This window comes from Salmo salar, chromosome ssa14, assembly GCF_905237065.1.
Source record: "Salmo salar chromosome ssa14, Ssal_v3.1, whole genome shotgun sequence".
NCBI lineage: Eukaryota > Metazoa > Chordata > Actinopteri > Salmoniformes > Salmonidae > Salmo > Salmo salar.
This window is the reverse complement of record NC_059455.1, coordinates 33,247,889-33,268,796: the sequence shown is the minus strand read 5'-3', so window position 1 is coordinate 33,268,796 and position 20,908 is coordinate 33,247,889. Positions and strand designations below refer to the sequence as shown.

Below are 20,908 nucleotides of genomic sequence, written 5' to 3'. Positions count from 1 at the left end.
TGATGACTGGTAGACGCTAAACATTTGGAGACCATGAGCCTTGGTTTGTCCCCTCGTGTTTTGAACCCGAAACCAGAACAGAGGGAGGGGTGAAGCAAGAGACAAGAGACAGACACATTGGAAAGGAAAAGGAAAAAATAGCAAAGAGAAAAAATCCCCAGTGTTTGGTTTACTTTTAGTTTCAGGTACCACTCTCATTCTCAACTGAAACATTGGTTTTTCTTGGCGAACGCCCAGAGGTATTTGACCTCATTCACCTTTCTCTGCAGGATCTTTCAGTGAGCGGTAACACCGCTCCCTAGGCGATGAACCCTTGGAGTATTATAAATTATTGAAAAACTCAAACACATCAACTTCCGAAGGCGTATGGGGAAAAACCAATAATTTACAGCCATATTTCATCTGATCATCATTCAGCTCCTCTATGAAACACGAGTGGTCCCATGACACTGATCTGCACCACCAGGAATGTGTGATTCACAGGAAGATGGGTGGATGTGGCTGCTGAAAGAAGAGAGATGTCCCCCTATCTAGATTGGACCAAGCTGGAGAACCAAGCTGGAGAACCAAGCTGGAGAACCAATCTGTAGTAGCAGATCTAGAAGAATTCTGCCAACACACTCATCTGCATGTCAAATGCAACATGGCAGAGTTTTGAGAACTTTTTGCAATAACAACATTTCTCCATCAAAAAATTGAGAAACAAAGATCTCGAATTGCAGGGGTTTGCTAATGATATTATCTAACGGTCCAGAGAAAATAGGGATCTTCTTACCCTCTGTGTCCTGCTATATCATGGTGATTAGCTAACAATGTTTATCCAGAGTCCAAAATGCAAGAGAGAGAGAACCATCTGGCTGGTCCTGGCTGTGGCATGCAGCTCTGAGAGACATGGGGCCTGTTCAGGAGAGTGCAATGTTACAGAACATTCAGATGTGTTGTGTAGAACATAGAGTGCATTCGGAAAGTATTCAGACCCCTTGACTTTTTCCACATTTTGTTAAGTTTCCTCATCAATCTACACATAATACCCCATAATGACAAAGCAAAAACAGTTTTTTAGAAATGTTTGCAAACGTATAAAAAAAAATAAAAAATGAAATATTACATTTACATAAGTATTCAAACCCTTTACTCAGTACTTTGTTGAAGCACCGTTGGGAGCGATGACAGACTCGAGTCTTCTTGGGTATGACGCTACAGGCTTGGCACACCTGTATTTGGGAAGTTTCTCCCATTGTTCTCTGCAGATCCACTCAAGCTCTGTCAGGTTGGATGGGGATTATTGCTGCACAGCTATTTTCAGGTCTCTCCAGAGATGTTTGATCGGGTTCAAGTCCGGGCTCTGGCTGGACCATTCAAGGACATTCAGAGACTAATCTCGAAACCACTCCTGTGCTGTCTTGGCTGTGTGCTTAGGGTTGTTGTCCTGTTGGAAGGTGAACCTTCAGACCATTCTGAGGTCCCAAGGGCTCTGGGAGCAGGTTTTCATCAAGGATCTCTCTGTACTTTGCTCCGTTCATCTTTCCCTCGAGCCTGACTAGTGTCCCAGTCCCTGCCGCTGAAAAATATCCACAAAGCATGATGCTGCCACCACCATGCTTCACCGTAAGGATGGTGCCAGGTTTCCTCCAGACGTGATGCTTGGCATTCAGGCCAAAGAGTTCAATCTTGGTTTCATCAGTCCACAATTGAATTTACCACAGATGGATTCCAATCAAGTTGTAGAAACATCTCAAGGATGATCAATGGAAACATGATTCACCTGTGCTCAATTTCGAGTCTCATAGCAAAGGGTCTGAATACTTATGTAAATAAGGTATTTCTGTTTTTTATTTTTAATACATTTACCAAAATTTCAAAAAACTATTTTCCCTTGTCATTATGGGTTAATGGTGTGTAGATTGATGAGGAAAAAAAGAATTTGACACATTTTAGAATAAGGCTGTAATGTAACAAAATGTGGATACTTTCCGAATGCACTGTATATGGTTGTCTGTGAAGAACAATAGGACATCATGAGTTGACTCTATTTGTTACATTTCTATCTGCAGTGTTGTGGACATTTTGCCTCATGGAATTCACCCCTGGTCCTAGCTCCTAATCTGGGGCTGTGGACTGGGCTGGTAGGTATCCCATCCTACTCATTATTCTCTTCTGGGCATTAAGAGGAAAATCCTGTTGAATGTCTCCAGAGTAACATTCCCTGGGGTTATTTATTCAGGAATGTTAATGTGCTTAGAATCTGCATGTATGGCCCTTAATGTGGCCCCTATCAGGCAGCCGATCAGACGTACCGTCTCTCTGGTTGCGGTCCTTCTAGTTAACCAACAACACTGATGCAAAAGAAATCCGTTGACGGTGTCATCTATCTGAATGATGGGTGCTTTACAGGAGCATGGTCATTATAGATGTATGTCTTTATGTCCATCAGATCGCATCAGAAGCTCTAGAATAGATGGAAGGCAAACATTAAAGTTGTAGGAAATAGCTGACGGTATGACAATTTTGGGGTAATTCTTGGCTTAATATCTTCCATGTTACACTTGCTCTCATGTCTTGTTTGAGATTCAGGAGGACATGAGTACTTCCTGTGTATGATCCACTGTAAATATTTACATGTGCATGTCTTCTTCTTCTTCAGTCTCCAGTGAAGAGGTCGTAGGGTCCTCGTTTGCTGATGTGGCGACTGAGGAGCACCTCAGTGAAGGTCGGTAAGTTGTAGGTACCAGGACACAGACCAGAGTCCTGAACACAGAGAAGTAAACATCAAACACCCATAAGCATCTGTCTGTGTTGTCTCTGTCTGTGTTGCTGCTGGTGAAAAACTAAATGTCCCCCTTATTCCCCCAATAAACCTTGTTCATTCATTCATATATTCCGTTTCCCCTATACAGTTGAAGTCAGAAATTTACATACACTTTGGTTGGAGTCATTAAAACTCGTTTTTCAACCACTCCACAAATGTCTTGTTAACAAACTATAGTTTTGGCAAGTTGGTTAGGACATCTACTTTGTGCATGACACAAGTAATTTTTCCAACAATTGTTTACAGACAGATTATTTCACTTATAATTCACTGTATCACAATGTCTTCTTCTTCAGTCTCCATTCTCCTCTCAATTATCTTGTTTGTCTATCAACTGGCTCCACTGCTCTTTATGGCTCCACTGCTTGCTACATATTCGTCGCCAGACCCACTGGCTCCAGGTCATCTATAAGACTATGCTAGGTAAAGCTCCGCCTTATCTCAGCTCACTGGTCACAATAACAACACCCACCCGTAGCACACGTTCCAGCAGGTATATCTCACTGATCATCCCCAAAGCCAACACCTCATTTGGCCGTCTTTCCTTCCAGTTCTCTGCTGCCAGTGACTGGAACGAATTGCAAAAATCGCTGAAGTTGGAGACTTTTATTTTCCTCACCAACTTTAAACATCAGCTACCTGAGCTGCTAACCGATCGCTGCAGCTGTACATAGTCCATCTGTAAATTGCCCACCCAATCTACCTACCTCATTCCCATACTGTTTTTATTTTATTTACTTTTCTGCTCTTTCGCACAGCAGTATCTCTACTTGCACATCATCATATGCTCATTTATCACTCCAGTGTTAATCTGCTAAATTGTAATTATTCGCTCCTATGGCCTATTTATTGCCTACCTCCTCATGCCTTTTGCACACACTGTATATAGATTTTCCTTTTTTCTACTGTGTCATTGACTTGTTTATTGTGTTATTGGCTTGTTTATTGTTTACTCCATGTGTAACTCTGTGTTGTTGTCTGTGTCACACTGCTTTGCTTTATCTTGGCCAGGTCGCAGTTGTAAATGAGAACTTGTTCTCAACTAGCCTACCTGGTTAAATAAAGGTGAAATAAAAAAAATAAAAAAATATGGTATTATAAAGCATAAACACCCAAAATGCAACACAATTACAAATCTGAGGTTCTCTCTACACATACGATCCATTAAGATTTACTATCACTTCATCTCTCTGTAGGCTCCTAACTGAAACCAGCTGTATGGTCCTGGCCTGGGCCATGGAAATAAATATGCATGAGGCTGAGCTATCTATTAACAATGCGTTTCCTTTTGCTGATTTCCCCCTCTTTTCCCATTCTCCGTCAGTTAAAGCTGTGTACCAAACTTCCCCTGAGGAGAATTTGAGCAATTCTCAAATTCCTTGTGGATAGTGTATTTTCTGACATGGATATGTTGAGACCTCAACACTTGAGTGTTTATATTTTCTTCAAGAAAAGTAAACTGCCTGTTGAGTTCGTTGAGTGTTTTCTTGCGTAATTGTGCAATAAAAGTCCATAAAGCTCCCCACCCAACCCAACTGGTTTTTGTTTGCTAGTCGAGGCACTTCCACAAATCATGTGACCCAGGAGTATTTCCTTCCTGGCCCAGTGGCTTCGTTTGTAACACAGTGTTTTTCTGATCCCCGACTCGCCGCATGCAAACCCATACGCCACGATTTGACATCAGCATCAACATGGACTCAACAGGACACAGACTGAAATATATGCTCCTCTTTCTATTTAAACAAACATAGATGTGTGTGTGTGTCCTGCTCTGGTCCAGTCAGGTCTAGGACAAACAGATCCTCTCCCTACTGGTGCGAGTCTCTCTGGTTGTGGTTTTATATCCACTTCTCAGCGCCCTTCAATTCTTCATGCCTCAACTGGTTTGGCAGAAAAACAGGATTACTCCACAAATAACCCACACACCCATTTTATGATTCATAAATAATAAATCACAGCTAATTTCACTGACAGCTGTAGTAAAACCTAATCTGCTTATAATGGTGGCCTTCAATGACATCCACATCTAGACCACATTTCTGCTGTTTGTTTAATTTAACGATTTCCCTGAAACTGGAAGGCAGAAGCCAGAGTTGTAAAAAATCAACATAACACTTTAAAAGCCAAATTTGAATGGACAGCCTACCTCATGTAATGCTGTCCCTCAGGTCATCAGACACCACCCTGAAAACACTCACCTGGAGACTAATATTTCACTATCCCCTGTGGCATTAGTAACCTCATTTTTATATTCGCTAACTCTACTCTTGACTAACCTCTCAATGTTTGAGGAAATGTTGTGTCAACGCGTTGCTGTGCAACTGCAAGTAGTGATCTAACTTATGTTTTCCTCATATCAAATCAGAGACTGCTATAAGCCAACTTTGACAGTGAAGGGCAAAACATGTTTCATATTTCAGGCTTGACATGGAATACAAACGTACAAACACTTCTATCTCTGATTGGACTGTGATTTCCTTGGTTTCCCTAGCAGGGAAGGTCATGAAGTAATACTGCCCTCTACAGACCTTCTTCACACATAAGAAGTACTTTGAATCAGGTCACAGGATCTTTCATTTTATTTTCTCAAAAGTGTGTGTGTGTGTGTGTGTTGGTGTTGTGTTCAAGATTGAGCTGGTGCTTAAGTCTTTTCTCAACCTGAGGAGTGTAGAGCTGCAACGGCCGAAACCTCATCTGGCGACTGATAGTAGGGCATCCTATGTGGGGGAATGTTGATGGGTTTCAGCCTCTCCCTGGAAAATCAAATTGGGATTTAACATGTGTCAGCATGGGTCTACTGGTCACAGATGATGTCGAGTGTGGTATGATCTGTGATCCAAAGGTCAACAAATAAGTATAAAAAGTTATAATACTTTGATGAGAGAGATCCATAACTATGTTACATTACATTGCCTATTTTGGTGTGTATAACTCCAATAAGACTATTCACAGAAAGTATTCATACCCCCTTATTCCACATTTTGTTGTGTTACAGCCTGAATTCAAAATGGATTAAATATATTTTTTTCTCACCAATCTACACACAATACCCCATCATGACAAAGTGAAAACACGTATTTCGATTTTTTTTAGCAAATTTATTGAAAATGAAATACAGAAATATATCATTTATTCACACCGCTGAGTCAATACATGTTAGAATCACATTTGGCAGTGATTACAGCTGTGAGTCTTTCTGCGTAAGTCTCTAAGAGCTTTTGCACACCTGGATTGTACAATATTTGCATATTATTTAGTCAATTTGGTTGTTGGTCATTGCTAGACAGCCATTTTCAAGTCTTGCCATAGATTTTCAAGCTGATTTAAGTCAAAACTGTAACTAGGCCATTCAGGAACATTGTCGTCTTGGTAAACAACTCCAATGTATATTTGGCCTTGTTTTTTAGGTTATTGTCCTGTAGAAAGGTGAATTTGTCTCCCACTGTCTGTTTGAAAGCTGACTGAAACAGGTTTTCCTCTAGGATTTTGCATATCCATAACATGATGCAGCCACCACCATGCTTGAAAATATGAAGAGTGGTACTCTGTGTTGTGTTGGATTTTCCCCAAACATAACGCTTTGTATTCAGGACATAAAATTCATTTATTTGCCACATTTGCAAAATGTTTTGGAATATTTTTATTCTGTACAGGCTTCCATATTTTCACTCTGTCATGTAGGTTAGTATTGTGGAGTAACTACAATGTTGTTGATCCATCCTCAGTTTTCTCTTATCACAGCCATTAAACTCTGTAACTGTTTTAAAGTCACCATTGGCCTCATGGTGAAATCCCTGAGCGGTTTTCTTCCTCTCCGGTAACTGAGTTAGGAAGGAACGCCTGTATCTTTGTAGTGACTAGATGTATTGATACACCATCCAAAGTGTAATTAATAACTTCACCATGCTCAAAGGGATCTTTTTTTTTCCCCATCTACCAATAGGTGCCCTTCTTTGCGAGGCATTGGAAAACCTACCTGGTCTTTGTGGTTCAATCTGTGTTTGAAATTCACTGCTCGACTGAGGAACCGTACAGATAATTGTATGTGTTGGGTACCGAGATGAGGTAGTCATTCAAAAATCATATTAACCACTATTATTGCACACAGAGTGAGTCCATGCAACTTATGTGACTTGTTAAGCCAAGTTACTCTTGAATTTAAGATTGCCATAAAAAAGGGCTTAAATATTTATTGACTCTAGACATTTCAGCTTTTCATTCCACTTTGACATTATGGGGTATTGCGTGTAGGCCAGTGACACAAAATGTTAATTTAAAATGTGGAAAAAGTCAAGGGGTGTGAATACTTTCTGAAGGCACTGTATTACTGTAGCTTTCCCATCACATTGTTACTAAGCTGATGTGAACTTAAGCTATAAATGATGTTGTGAATGTATCTGAGTTTCATAAATAATACACATCTGTATTAACTAACCTCTTGCCAGCCACAACGTAAAACTAAGCCCTCAGAAGAAAGGTTGATCTTACTGGTTGAAGATGTCCTTGTGCAGGTCATGTAGATATCTGGGCATACGGGACTTGAAGATGTAGCGATAGCCAGCGTTAACGTTTTTCTTCAGAGTTTTCCTCGTTTGCTTCTTAGCCAGGTTGTAACGTCCCACTCCCACTGTGGTCTGGTTGAGGTGAAGAGAAGTTGGGTGTCAAGATAAGATTTAAGGTATTTCCTCAACTTAAAACAGGTCTATTTGGTCCGTATAAGAAAAAGAAAAGTAAAAGCAAGATGAAGATGAAGATTGATGATGTTAACATCACTCACATAGTTCCCCTGCATCAGCCTCTCGGCCCTCAGGGTGATACGAGGAGAGGAGGAGAGGAAGGGAGGAGGGTTGCGGTTCTCCACTTTGGGCAGACAAACATCTTCATAGAATCCATGACCAGAGTGTCTCTGCTGTTTTTGTTTGATGTGAGTTTGAGGTATAAGACTGGAGGCGAACCAGCTAACTACATCTGATTACTACATCCATGCTGCTAAAAGAGCAGGAACATATTCTGAATATTACTCTAATTGCATGGATATGATCACTTGTTAGCTACTTGATATTTTAACTACGTTAGTCTACAATATGCTATATCAATGTGTTTACATTGTGGACTGAGTAGACTATGACAGGGCTGTACTGACCGCTGGCCGTGGGTACTGGGGCAGGGAACCCAGGTAGATGCGTTCTGTAGGGAGGGAAGGGTATTGGTCTAAGGTGCCAAACTTGCCGTGGTGTCTTTTCTCTGGTCGCAGAATATCCTCACATAAGACCTTTGCTGGCTTGGCGACCGTAGCCAGATTAAGATTGGCTTTTTTCTAGGGCAGGAAGGAGGCAAAATAACCTAATTATTCAGAAATAGCATGTGAAGGGATGTCCTCAAGGCAAGCAACATTCAAGCAGGGTTTTAGGTTGAAATACACATCAAACATGTAGTTTCCTTTTCAACTGCTTATCACAATGGAACGAAAATGATGAAACATAATGTAGTACGAAAAATGATAACTTAATGAGTTCACGATGGAATGGATCAATTATCAATCTTCACAGAGGATCATGATGACATACCATGAGATATCAATTCTCCAATTCCTCTACATGCACTTTAACAGCTCTCTTAACAACAATCAATGGCGCTCCCTTCACCCTTTTGAATACGTAATTCTTATAATTGTTCATAAATATATATTTTTTATTTAACCTTTTATGCAGGTTATTCTAATTGAGATCAAATCTAATTGAAGGGCCTAGTTACCGGGGCAGCAAAATATCCACAGGTGATTGGCTTGTCTCGTCGGCCAGTGAAGAGGTCGTAGGGTCCTCGTTTGCTGATGTGGCGACTGAGGAGCACCTCAGTGAAGGTCGGTAAGTTGTAGGTACCAGGACACAGACCAGAGTCCTGAACACAGAGAAGGAAACATCAAACACCCATAAGCATCTGTCTGTGTTGTCTCTGTCTGTGTTGCTGCTGGTGAAAAACTAAATGTCTCCCTTATTCCCCCAATAAACCTTGTTCTTTCATTCATATATTCCGTTTCCCCTATACAGTTCAAGTTGGAAGTTTACAAACACTTAGGTTGGAGTCATTAAAACTCGTTTTCAACCACTCCATAAATTTCTTGTTAACAAAATATAGTTTTGGCAAGTCGGTTAGGACATCTACTTTGTGCATGATACAAGTATTTTTTTCAACAATTGTTTACAGACAGATTATTTCACTGTATCACAATTCCAGTGGGTCAGAAGTTTACATACATTAAGTTGACTGTGCCTTTGAACAGCTTGGAAAATTCCAGAAAATGATATCATGGCTTTAGAAGCTTCTGATGGGCTAATTGACATCATTTGAGTCAATTGGAGGTGTACCAGTGGATGTATCTCAAGACCTACATTCAAACTCAGTGCCTTTGCTTGACATCATGGGAAAATCAAAAGAAATCAGCCAAGAACTCAGAAAAACAATTGTAGACCTCCACAAGTCTGGTTCATCCTTGGGAGCAATTTCCAAACGTCTGAAGGTACCACGTTCATCTGTACCAACAATAGTACGCAAGTATAAACACCATGGGAAAACGCAGCCCTCATACCGCTCAGGAAGGAGACACGTTTTGTCTCCTAGAGATGAACATACTTCGGTGCGAAAAGTGCAAATCAATCCCAGAACAACAGCAAAGGACCTTGTGAAGATGCTGCAACTACACAAAGGGACAAAGATTGTACTTTTTGGAGAAATGTCCTCTGGTCTGATGAAACACAAATAGAACTGTTTGGCCATAATGACCATCATTATGTTTGGAGGAAAAAGGGGGAGGCTTGCAAGCCGAAGAACACCATCCCAACCGTGAAGCACGGGGGTGGCAGCATCATGTTGTGGGGGTGCTTTGCTGTAGGAGGGACTGGTGCACTTCACAAAATAGATGGCATCATGAGGCAGGAAAATGATGTGGATATATTGAAGCAACATCTCAAGACATCAGTCAGGAAGTTAAAGCTTGGTCGCAAATGGGTCTTCCAAATGGACAATGCCCCAAGCATAATTACAAAGTTGTGGCAAAATGGCTTAAGGACAACAAAGTCAAGGTATTGGAGTAGGTATTAAAAAACAAAGCCATGACCTCAATCCTATAGAAAATTTGTGGGCAGAACTGAAAAAGCGTGTGCGAGTAAGGAGGCCTACAAAACTGACTCAGTTACACCAGCTCTGTCAGGAGGAATGGGCCAAAATTCACCCAACTTATTGTGGGAAGCTTGTGGAAGGCTACCCGAAAAGTTTGACCCAAGTTAAACAATTTAAAGGCAATGCTACCAAATACTAATTGAGTGTATGTAAACTTTTGACCCACTGGGAATGTGATGAAAGAAATAAAATCTGAAATAAATCATTCTCTCTACTATTATTATAACATTTCACATTCTTAAAATAAAGTGGTGATCCTAACTGACCTAAGACAGGGACTTTTTACTAGGATTAAATGTCAAGAATTGTGAAAAACTGAGTTTAAATGTATTTGGCTAAGGTGTATGTAAACTTCCGACTTCAACTGTATTGGCATATCTGATACATCTGATCTTTTCTCCAATATATACACAGCAAAAAATCACATTCACATTTAAGGACTACTAACTCACCACTATGAGCTCTGGGAAGCGTTCCACTCCAGCACTGAAGTCCATCATGGGACAGGAGCCAATCGGCTTCCTCCTCCTCTCATCCAGCAGCCCAGACGGGATGCCCCCCTTCCCATAAGCCCCTGGGCCTGGAGTACTTTGCTTCTGTCACATGACACGGAAAAATTACAATAATACCATTAATCAATTATCTTCTACTCAGTGGAGAAAAAGGAAACCGGTTCCTCTAAAGATTTCTTCCTTCTAGGGATTTTTTCCATGCCACTGTGCTGCTGCTCGCTCCTTAGTAGTCTAGGCTGGGTTACTGTAAAGCACTTGACCAATGTTTTACCACAGTGACTTACTTGTATGTGAGTATCGGTATGTGAGTATTTGTCTCCCTCTAGTGACGGGTTACTGCATTACCTTCATGAAGTCTTTAAACCTCTCCTCCCTGCTGTCACACACTCCTCTCACACTGTACGGCTTCTTCCAGAGCTCTGTGAAGTCCTGGATGTCATACCTCCCTGGGCCTACCCTGCTTGTCTAGGTTGTCGAACAGCTTAGCATTAGTTACACTGGAACCTTCCACCAATATAATTATTATGTTTCATCAGTTTAGATTACATTTCATAACACATTCCATTGATTGTTTGGTGGTAATATTAATTTCACACAGCTACATTTGTGTACAGAATCAAAATATAATTAGCCTTCATACTGGCTTGGACTGGAGCTGAAAAGTCCCTAAACTGTTGCCCTCATTACAGAAGCATCAATGCGTCTATATAGGACAACATGACAGACCAAACAAAAATAACAGGGTATATTTCAGTGTCGGTTCTGTGATGTTGTGAAGTGATAGATGCTGTATGAGACAGAAATAATTTCCTAACGGATACAAGTCATCATCATTATGATCGATGCTGCTCCCTCACCAGGAGGCGGTTGGTCAACCATGTGTCTCTATACAGCAGGTGGGGCATCTGGGCCATCTCCTGCCCCCTCTTCCACCCTGGTCCCCTGGCCCTGCTCTGGACTACCTGGGGGCTGAAGTCCCCTGTGTCCACCTCATACCGACCTGGACCCAGGTTACGCTCCTGACACAGACAGAGAGATACACAAACAGGAGTGGGATAAAATAGAATTGAATAGAAAATAAAATATAACTTTATTATTTCAGCTGTAGTTTATTAGTTCAGCTCAACACATGCATTGCACACACACACATTTAGGAGGAGAGTCATGCAAAGCCTTGACACATACTGTATCTAACAAGTAAATTGTTTTGAAAATCACATCAAATCGAATGAGATACTGTAATGTGCTTTTATTTACCAAGTCATTTATCAGTCTCTTGCAGTGGTTGATTTCTGTGAACGTGCCAATCTTCTTTTTGGATGGGTAGACTCCTGAAACATCAAACCTTATTGAGAAAAAGAAGATTGAAAGAGTTTATGATTGTTATTTATTTGATGCTGTAGACCTACAATGCTATGATCGATATTTACAAGAGATGTTTACAATCATTATTGATTGTCATGTTTCATAGGAGTCATTTCATGGACATATTAGAAACAAAGAACCTTGCAGACTGTGTTCCAAATGGAGCCCCTGTGAACTTTTTGTTGCTCATCTTTGATCATAACCTATTCCCAGGCATATCCCAATCAATTACAGCATATGTCAGATGGCTGGCTATTCTTTACCTGTCCCAGAAGTGACGTCAGTGCCAACTCTGACGTCATGTGACATGTAATTAAGTCGTTATCTGGATCCATAATGTAAGCCAGCATAAGCTTGTCAATTGTTTTATTATAGTTGGCTATACTAGACATGTAAATTAAATAAAATGTAATGTAAATAAGACATGTAAATAAGTAAATTAAATAAATAAATCTAACAATCGGAAGAAAAAAAATCGTATGAAATGGCTATTTAAGTATCAAAACGTATTTTACACATGCTCGCATATTCTGCAGGTGGCCACTATCTCTCAATTGAGCACGGATAGGCTACTTACCGACTGCAGTTCATATTCACTTAAATTACATTCCTGGGTGGACCCACGTCTAGCTGTCTACGAGTGGCATTACCTCGACACATATTAGGTTACCTGTTGTTGGCTCTCCACATCTGTCCGTCTCTGACAGTGATTGCGTAACAATATCGACGGCCTTTGAGAATAATTAATTAAGCTATCGACGCATCCAGTTATTTCTCAAGTTTTTGCAATGGCTCACGCTGTTTATGAAACCCGTCAGTGGAAAAGTTTGCTCCAGTCTCTCAATGGAATCCCAGTTCATTATGGAGCGTTCAGGAACACAATGCGCACGTGAGGTCTTTTTTTCAAGTTGACTATGCCTGCGGGCAAGCTAACATGTTTTGTGTCACAGGTAATTTGTCAGGGCTGATTTCCAATATACTGTTTGCTTGGATCGTTGCGCGTAAGCTACCCCTAAAGTTCTCTAACAATTCTATATTGAAATAGGATTTCATAATATTTGATTATGGAAGAAGAGAGTGTGTACGACTCATTTCCAGATTTGAAAGAGCTGGAAAATAAAATTGGGATGAAAACTCCGGAGAGCCTGTTGAGGTGGATGCAGGGGAATGCTTCGCTCGGTGCTGAGTGGAGTTCCAATCGTCCGGAGGGGACAGACAACCGCACCAGCGACAGTCTGACGGACAAGATCAGAAACTTGAAGCTGGAGATGGTAAGGATTCCTTTGCAGAATGCAATTTTGAATAGTTCTGTACGATTTGATTATACAAACTGTGTGTGTGCATTCATTTATTCTGTTCAGTTGTTCTATGACTGGGTTTATTTTTCAAAGCTATACAAATGCTGTATAGAACTCTCCCACCAGACCATGTTTGGCTGGCATTAGTGACAACCACTTCACCATTATTAATGACAGTACAACCACTTCACCATTATTAATGACAGTACAACCACTTCACCATTATTAATGACAGTACAACCACTTCACCATTATTAATGACAGTCATTGACAGGTCTATCACCACACCCAGCTGAGGCCCCTCATTCCATTCAAAACATTTTAAGTCTAAATTCCTCTGCTCACTACTGTCATCTCACATTCCCTCCCCACCCTCCTCCCACAGGGCTGTCTGCGTGCTGCAGATGTGCGGATCCTGCACCAGCTGGTGACGGTGCATGAGGCCATGGAGGCTGTGCGCTGGCTGCTGGAGGAGCGTGGCACGCTGGCCAGCAGCCTGACAAGCAGCCAGTGTAGCCTGGCTGAGGGGCCTGGGTCTGGCTTGTCCCCTTGCAGAGAGGGCCTGAGTCTGGCCCTAACTAGCTGGCGGAGTCCTCTAAATGATGCCAATGAAGAACCAGAAGAGCTGAAAGTACCAGATAGCATCTCTGGGTACAGCTACTTCCATATCCTCACCAATGCCTTTTCTTGTAATGACACAGGGTTGACACTAGAGGGCGTTGTTAGCCCTCCTGAGAGGACAGGAGAAACTGGGACACCGCACTGTGGTCTCCCAGAGGAGAGACAAGGGGCCTCGGATGGTGACATCGTGGGGGTGGAGGAACAGACCATTCCCAGTTGTGAGGTTCTGTTGGGGTATGACACTCAGTGGTGCTGGGTGGAGTCTCAAGACGATGTGACGTTTCTCTGACGTTATAAGCGCCATTCAAAAGATGCTTTATGACATGAAACCTTCCCTCTTCACCTACCAAACTTAGATGCAATGGTGCCAGTTGGACATGAAGTGACATTTAAATTGACATTAACGTGTCCATGGTGGACTGGATGATGAATGCTAGTAGCATTGTTCTCTAGAGGAGCAAAATGAAGCCGTACTCATTTTCATTTAGCTACTTTGGTTTGTCAGTTGTTGCCCTTGGCTTTTCAATGAGTCACCGTTGCCACTGTCAACAAGATGTAAATCAGATCGATGTCAATCATGTTCTCACTATCACTTGTTTTGCTAGAGAAAGCTTATGTAGAGGGCTCAGCAGAAAATGCATTGATTGTTATGACATGTCATAAATGGATGCAGACATTTGACTTCTAAAAGTGAAATCTCTTCCTTTTGAAATGCCATAAAGCCCATCACAACTCCAGTGTGATAGTATAATGAAGAATCTTTTGGATGCAAATGTGTTACTCAGATTATTCTGTTGAATAAAAAAGATAATGATGCTGCTCAATTTGACAATTTTTTTGCCCAACCATACTGTCTCCAGCTGCACTTTTAATGCATATCATTAGTTAACCTCAAGATAGTGCTCAGACCTTTGTGTGCCCTGTTCCTGTCCGTTGGAAGTTGGTGAGCCAGACATTGTCCAGCAGCTTGATGGGCTGATGATGTGTGAGAATGCCAGCTATGTCAGGAGATAGCAGTAACCTACTGCTGTTTAACAATTATAGGACTGCGACCAGAACCAGGAAGTAAATCCCAGATACGGTATATATATATATTTTTTAACTATTGTAAAATGCTGCCATCACAACAATAATGATAATAGGACCAAGGTATTTTAATGCCGTGTTAGAGGAACAATCCAACAGAGGACCACAAAAAATGTAAACTAAACACTTGTCAATAAGCATTTGTAGATTTGGTAGTCTATTCTGGTAGGAAACATGTAGGAAAAGGCACAATACATTGCTGATGCTCAGATGCTATGCACACTGCATATATTTATCTAATTAGTTCACTTACGACATTCAAAGGCTCAGACAACTTACTACATTTTGGGATTTTGCCAAACTGTAGCGTCATTTTAAGCTGTGTAACAGTTTGAGCGGCTTTACAAAAACAGATTCTCCATATTTACTTCATTTCAAACAATCAATGGTGAGTGGTTCAAACCAAGCATTTGGAACAAGAAGAAAAGTATGTTAGCTAGCTGCTAGTGCAACTATTAGTGTGAAGGATGCCGTTGGTTGTAGTGCCTAAAAGTTTGAGACTGGTCGCAGCACCCTCATCGGCCTAGTCGACAGTGGCTGGTCGTCCTCCTTCAGCCTAGGGCAGAAGGCTGGTCTGAGGTAAGTTTGGCTGGCTGAGTCCTGATCCAGCGTACATTAGAAAGTGTAGAGACACACCATCCTCACTGCATCGTAGAAGCTCAGGATTCCACTGTCCACACCCAGAAAGACCCCGCTCCGTCTGGGTGGGTTGGAGTCCGGTGCATGGAACGTAAATGCCAGCCAGTCATGCTGGGCAGAGAACTGCTGCTTGCTCTAACTCAGACTCCAAGACTGGTCATCAGTGCCGAGCTTGCAGGTCACCGCTATCTGGTATGGGCCAAGGAAGGCTACACCGAGGGCCCAAGAGAAGAGCCCCTCTACTCCCACCTCCCAATTGTGCACACCCTTGGAGGAGATAATGACTCCCATCACACAGTAAGGCCGATCCAGGTAACATGGTTCCTCATGTCGCTGGTCCTCCTCAGTCACCCACACAGAGCCAGAGTCCAACTTCAGTTTGGGGTGGGCACTTAATTCAGCAAAGAAAATGACATCTCCTACAGATACATAATATTAGAGATACGAGCCAAAACTTCACTTTAAAATGGCTGACAGGAACAATTAGCTGGCCAAAAACACAATAGGCTTCTAATGTACTATAGTTGTGTGAATGCTCAGATAGCTGAATATTGAACCAATCAGTCTAATAATTATATATATTTTAACTTGTGTTAACTGCTCTTCACCTTGAAATGTTTTCTGGAGAGTCTGGAATAGGGGGGGTGATTCTAGATGAAGCCACAAGTTTGGTTCCACTCCAATTACTGATCTTCATCTGACGGGAACAAACGTCCCTTTGAAGCAGGTCTGCCCTGCAACGGGGAAATTTAAGATCACTGAAGTTCAGAATTTAGCGAGATGAACATAATGTGTAGCATATGTACAGTCTCTTGCAGCAATTATTTACATACTTGTAAAGAAATGTGTCAAATAAATACTGTGGTGCTGGGTCATTTAAAAAAAGAAAAAGGCATGACATTTAATTATTCTACTTTGAGGGAATTGTGGGTGGTGTCTTCAGCTATAATGCAGTCATAAAAATAATTTAAACTTACCACTCATTCTTCAAGAGCCGTTTAATGAAATGAAATCGAACAGTTAAAATAAATCATTATGAAACGTAGCCATACGCTTAATGAATTGATTATTAGCATAAGCGGCACTGGGTGCGCTGCCTTCTGTTTTTGTTTTTTGTGGTGCCGAATTTCAACTCTCATTTAGACTTACGTCCCAGTACACTCCTAGCCTGGACAAACCAGACAATGCTGTGCTCACCATTGTTTCACGTCAGCGTTCAGTCTTTCTTTTAATATACATTTTTTATTATGCCCTAATCATGCTTTTGCTCTACCTGGAGCAGCACCAGGGGGTCTCTGATGGTCTGAGTCTTCAGCAGGGTGTTCTGTGCCTGTCAGCCTGTCCTGCAGCCTCATCAGCTCCCCTGTCCGCTGCTTCCCTTTCCTGCACCATGTCCACAGAGAATCTCTTCTGCCACGCCTGCTCCTCAAACTCCAGGAACAGCTTGATTCTGCACAGGAAGGCTGTGCACTCACTTTGCTGCCTCTCCAGACTGGCCTGTTATGAAAATGGGTGCCCGTCAGAAGTGTAGCCTGGTTAAACCAGACAAATGCTGCATTCACACCGGGGCGGAGTTATTGACTTGGAGGCCCCAGGCGGAGGCCCCAGGCAGAAGCCAGTCTTAGGCCCCCGCCCATGTCTATTTAACAATCATGGCTACTGAACAAAGCTGTTCGGAACCAGCTCTACTAGGTGAAAGAAGAATCATTCAAATGCCCCTCACTACTAAAAAGGTATTTGCGTTGCCACAGAACAAGGGTGAGCAATAATCTTGACTCGAGGGCTATGTCAGGATTTCAAAAGTTCAACAGAGTACAGCACAGATTGAAACATTTTCAGACTGATTTGTTCACCAAAAGCAATTTGCGAGCAGTTAAAAAATAAAACTAAATTGCCGTTCCCATGTTTCATGAGCGGAAATAAAAAGGTCACAGAAATGTTCCATATGCAAAAAAAGCTTATTTCGCAAAGATTGTAAACAATTGGTTCACATCCCTCTTAGTAAGCATTTCTCCTTTGCCAAGGTAATCCATACACCTGACAGGTGTGGCATATGAAGCGGATTCAACAGCCTGATCAGTACAGGTGCACCTTGCACTGAGGACAATCAAATGTGCAGTTCTGTCATAACACAATGCCACAGATGTTTCAAGTTGAGGGAGCGTGCAATGGTCTTTCTGACTGCAGGAATGACCACCAGAGCCGTTGCCAGAGAATTTAATGTTTGTTTCTCTACCAAAAACCACGTCCAACATTATCTTTTAGAGAACGTCAGTACGTCCAAATGGCCTCAACCACAGACCACATGTAACCACACCAGCCACCCACATCCAGCTTCTTAACCTAGGGGATCATCTGAGACCAGCCAGTTTATGAAACTGAACAACTGAAGCATTTCTGCACAAACTGTCAGAAACAGTCTCAGGGAAGCGCATCTGCATGCTTGTTGTACTCACCAGGGTCTTGACCTGACTGCAGTTCAGCGTCGTAACCGACTTCAGTGGGCAAACACTCACCTTCGATGGCCACTGGCACGCTGGAGAAGTGTGCTCTTCATGGATGAATCCCGATTTCAACTGACAGCATATATGGTGTCGTGCTGATGTCAGCGTTGTGAACAAAGTGCCCCATGGTGGTAGGGTTATTATGGGCAAGCATAAGCTATGGCCAACAAACACAATTGCATTTTATCGTATGATAATGCACAGCGCCATGTCGCAAGGATCTGTACAGAATTCCTGGATGCTGTGTCCATGTTCTTCCATGGCCGACATACTCACCTGTCACATCACCCATTGAAAATTAGTGGGACAACATGCCACAATCAACAGCCTGGTCAACTCGACGCAAAAGAGGTAAATGGTGGTCACACCAGATACGGACTGGTTTTCTGATCCACACCCCTACCTTTTATTTAAGGTATCTGTGACCAACAGATGCATATCTATTCCGTCATGTGAAATCCATAGATTAGGGCCTAATACAGGTCAATTGACAGATTTCCTCATATGAACTGTTTTTGCATTTATATATTTGTTCAGTGTACATAGTCTTTTTTACACTTTCAAGTTAGGGATTCATAAATTCTGGGCCAATACCTATCTGTTATTTTCCTATGCAATATCGACAATACTGATATATTTTATGGACTTTAACAATTCTAGCACAGATACAAACTGCAACCAAGTTATGTTCATGAGGCTAAAAAGGAAAACATGGTAAATGACTTGAATATGGGAAGGAGTAAAACAAATATTTGCACCACAACATGAGTGAAAAGCATCAGAGGCATTGTAAAGTTTGGGAAAACATCAGGGAAGAGCATAGTTAATAATTGTATGTAAAGGAGATACGGGTAGAAAAAAAAGATGTGACAAAACCACAATTGAAAATAATGCACAGTAACATGCTGACCAGACCGCTCACACACACACACACACACACACACGTTGATTTTGTCCACACACACCAGACACAATCAAGACACGCAGGTTGAAAAATCAGAACCACCTATATTAATTTGGGGACAGGTTAAAAAGCAAACAATTATGGCAATTTAGCTACCTTGCTATTGCAAGCTAATTTGTCCTGGTATATGAACATTGGGTTGTTATTTTACTTGAACTGCACAAGGTCTTCTACTTCGACAATTAATACACAGATAAAAGGGTAAACCGAGGTGGTTTCTAGTAATCTCTACCGCTTCTTTTTTGGACTTCATATGGCAGTTGGCAAAGAACTTTAAGGTTCATTACCACCTCCAACTGGACTGGAGTGTGGACCTCAGTTCATCTTTCAGTCACCCAATGAGGAGATTGGAGAGGCAGGACTTGCAGTGCGTCAAGCATCACAAATAGAACCAAGTTCTATTTTAGAGCCTGGCTATGCAGATGCTTTGAGCAGTGTGAGTGCAATAATTGAATAACATAGATTTCTAAAATCATTTTGCAACGCACATGACACGAGTGGCGTCGTCAGCCTCAGCTATTGCACCCACACTGATCGCGTGCTCCAACGAGAGTCTGCGTTGCCAAGGGCTAAAATAGAAGTCATTCCTATTTCTGACACAGATCACGCTGCAAGTCCTGCCTCTCCCATCTCCTCATTGGTTTATAGAAGTACCACGTGCCATCTCCTCATTGGTTTTACCCACGTGGGTGATTGAAAGAGAACTGTTGCCGGTTGTTGTGGAAATACTATGTGGAAATACTATGAAAGTTTAGATTCCAATCACCATATAACTTAAACGATGAAAAATAGCACAAACTCAAAGTATCTTCCATGAATGCACAAGTGACCAAAATGAAAATATGAGACACCACCTCACCCTTAAAGTATCCAGCGCATCTTCCAGTTTCACGACGTTGTGCCCATCCGTGTGCTTGGCCTCGGCAGGTAGCGTGCAGTAGGCACACAGGGGGGTCTGGTCTGTCTCGCAGTAAACTTCCCGTGCTCTTTGCAGAGTCTGCCAGTGTCGCCCATCGGGCTCACCAGAACGTGTTGGCGCAGTACAGCGTTCTAAGTGTGGTATGATGTGGACGGTGCAATATGACTCTTCGCAGCTGACAACTCTTTTCTGCGAACATCCTCTGCTCACCTTTGCAGACAGTGCAGTCGACACCGCTTGCACGTTTACTGTGGTACTTTTCAATTATGTTGTTAAGTACCACGTTATTTTTCAAATTTAACGTTGAATCGCAAGGCAAAGAGGACAGGTGTAACATACAGTCTCTCGAATCCACCCTCGGCATTGATGTTTTCGACTTTCACCTGTTAGGGCTGCGTCAATTCAATTCTGGTATCAGAACAAAATGTAACACTAGGCTACTGAATATATTTTCAGCTGTTTATTAATAGAATTAGTCAAGCAGAATAAATGGTAAATGCAATCTTCGTATATACGGGTTCACTGTAACACCTCGCAGGGCAAACAGAGAACTGAAAGTGACATAAATTCTTCATTAAATACTCTGACAGAGATAGTTCCTGTTCACTGCTGGCCTGTCAGAGTGAGGATGAGCGTGGTTTAAACTTACTCATCCTATCGTTGGCGTACAGGCTGGTCCCAGCCTCTAGACGCATCTTTGTTGCCAAGCATAGTTGTCTTCTAGCTTATCTTCATGTGTGTACCCGAGAGTCAGACACCCAAGGACAGTGCCTGTTCTTGTGCCACAGCCATTCTCCCCTCTCAGTTCCTCACATACACCTGTCCATGAGCGGCCCCACAACCAGGCATTGTGTGTGTGTCACGAGTCTACTCAGCCTACACTACTAGCCAGCAACCCTCCAGTTAGTCATGTCTATTATATGTTGCTCAATCTATGTTAATACAATATAAACCTATTAGTGCATTACAGTCCGTTCATACTTAGGCCTACATCTACTGTAAATGGTAATGCATC

General features: G+C 42.0%; 2 protein-coding genes and 1 long non-coding RNA gene across 11 annotated transcripts; 1 reads left to right on the top strand and 2 right to left on the bottom strand.

Annotated features, from left to right (window-relative positions):
- Positions 1 to 1,338: 1,338 nt before the first annotated feature.
- LOC106569303 (lymphocyte expansion molecule) lies at positions 1,339 to 12,632 on the bottom strand. 6 transcript variants are annotated; one of them, XM_045694229.1, is made up of 12 exons: positions 12,003 to 12,144; positions 11,755 to 11,842; positions 11,355 to 11,516; positions 10,843 to 10,962; positions 10,438 to 10,581; positions 8,564 to 8,707; positions 7,953 to 8,126; positions 7,587 to 7,715; positions 7,298 to 7,443; positions 5,468 to 5,562; positions 2,620 to 2,748; positions 1,339 to 2,449 (listed from the first exon to the last, which is right to left on the bottom strand). In XM_045694229.1, exons 1-11 carry the CDS (start codon positions 12,050 to 12,052, stop codon positions 2,702 to 2,704), a joined length of 1,299 nt encoding a protein of 432 aa, XP_045550185.1. In that variant the 5' UTR covers positions 12,053 to 12,144; the 3' UTR covers positions 1,339 to 2,449; positions 2,620 to 2,701. The 6 variants fall into 6 exon arrangements, with proteins under 6 accessions (XP_045550185.1, XP_013995984.1, XP_013995988.1 ...); XM_014140509.2 differs by lacking the exon at positions 12,003 to 12,144 and adding an exon at positions 12,533 to 12,632 and having other exon boundaries at positions 1,341 to 2,449; positions 7,587 to 7,718; XM_014140513.2 differs by lacking the exon at positions 12,003 to 12,144 and adding an exon at positions 12,440 to 12,527 and having other exon boundaries at positions 1,341 to 2,449; positions 7,587 to 7,718.
- On the top strand, positions 12,519 to 14,605 carry LOC106569304 (leucine rich adaptor protein 1). The gene is made up of 2 exons (XM_014140517.2): positions 12,519 to 13,133; positions 13,546 to 14,605. The coding sequence occupies exons 1-2, from the start codon at positions 12,927 to 12,929 to the stop codon at positions 14,068 to 14,070; spliced, it is 732 nt and encodes a 243-aa protein (XP_013995992.1). The 5' UTR covers positions 12,519 to 12,926; the 3' UTR covers positions 14,071 to 14,605.
- A 312-nt stretch (positions 14,606 to 14,917) lies between these two features.
- LOC106569354 (uncharacterized) lies at positions 14,918 to 20,416 on the bottom strand. Of its 4 annotated transcripts, XR_001320483.2 has the most exons (4): positions 19,834 to 20,416; positions 16,780 to 17,003; positions 16,115 to 16,240; positions 14,918 to 15,925 (listed from the first exon to the last, which is right to left on the bottom strand). It is a non-coding gene; the product is annotated as an uncharacterized lncRNA (long non-coding RNA). The 4 variants fall into 4 exon arrangements; XR_006758799.1 differs by having other exon boundaries at positions 16,780 to 20,416; XR_001320482.2 differs by having other exon boundaries at positions 16,115 to 17,003.
- Positions 20,417 to 20,908: the final 492 nt, after the last annotated feature.

What these genes read in the sequence shown, in the direction of transcription:
- LOC106569303 (XM_045694227.1), bottom strand. Translation starts at nt 12,052, where the DNA reads ATGAGCAACAAAAAGTTCACAGGGGCTCCATTTGGAACACAGTCTGCA. An exon ending in GCTTCCCAGAGCTCATAGTG is followed by an intron (nt 8,708 to 10,437) that starts GTGAGTTAGTAG and finishes CTCTGTGTTCAG; the next exon opens with GACTCTGGTCTGTGTCCTGG. An exon ending in GGCTGATGCAGGGGAACTAT is followed by an intron (nt 7,444 to 7,586) that starts GTGAGTGATGTT and finishes CACCTCAACCAG; the next exon opens with ACCACAGTGGGAGTGGGACG.
- LOC106569304 (XM_014140517.2), top strand. Translation starts at nt 12,927, where the DNA reads ATGGAAGAAGAGAGTGTGTACGACTCATTTCCAGATTTGAAAGAGCTG. An exon ending in GAAACTTGAAGCTGGAGATG is followed by an intron (nt 13,134 to 13,545) that starts GTAAGGATTCCT and finishes CTCCTCCCACAG; the next exon opens with GGCTGTCTGCGTGCTGCAGA.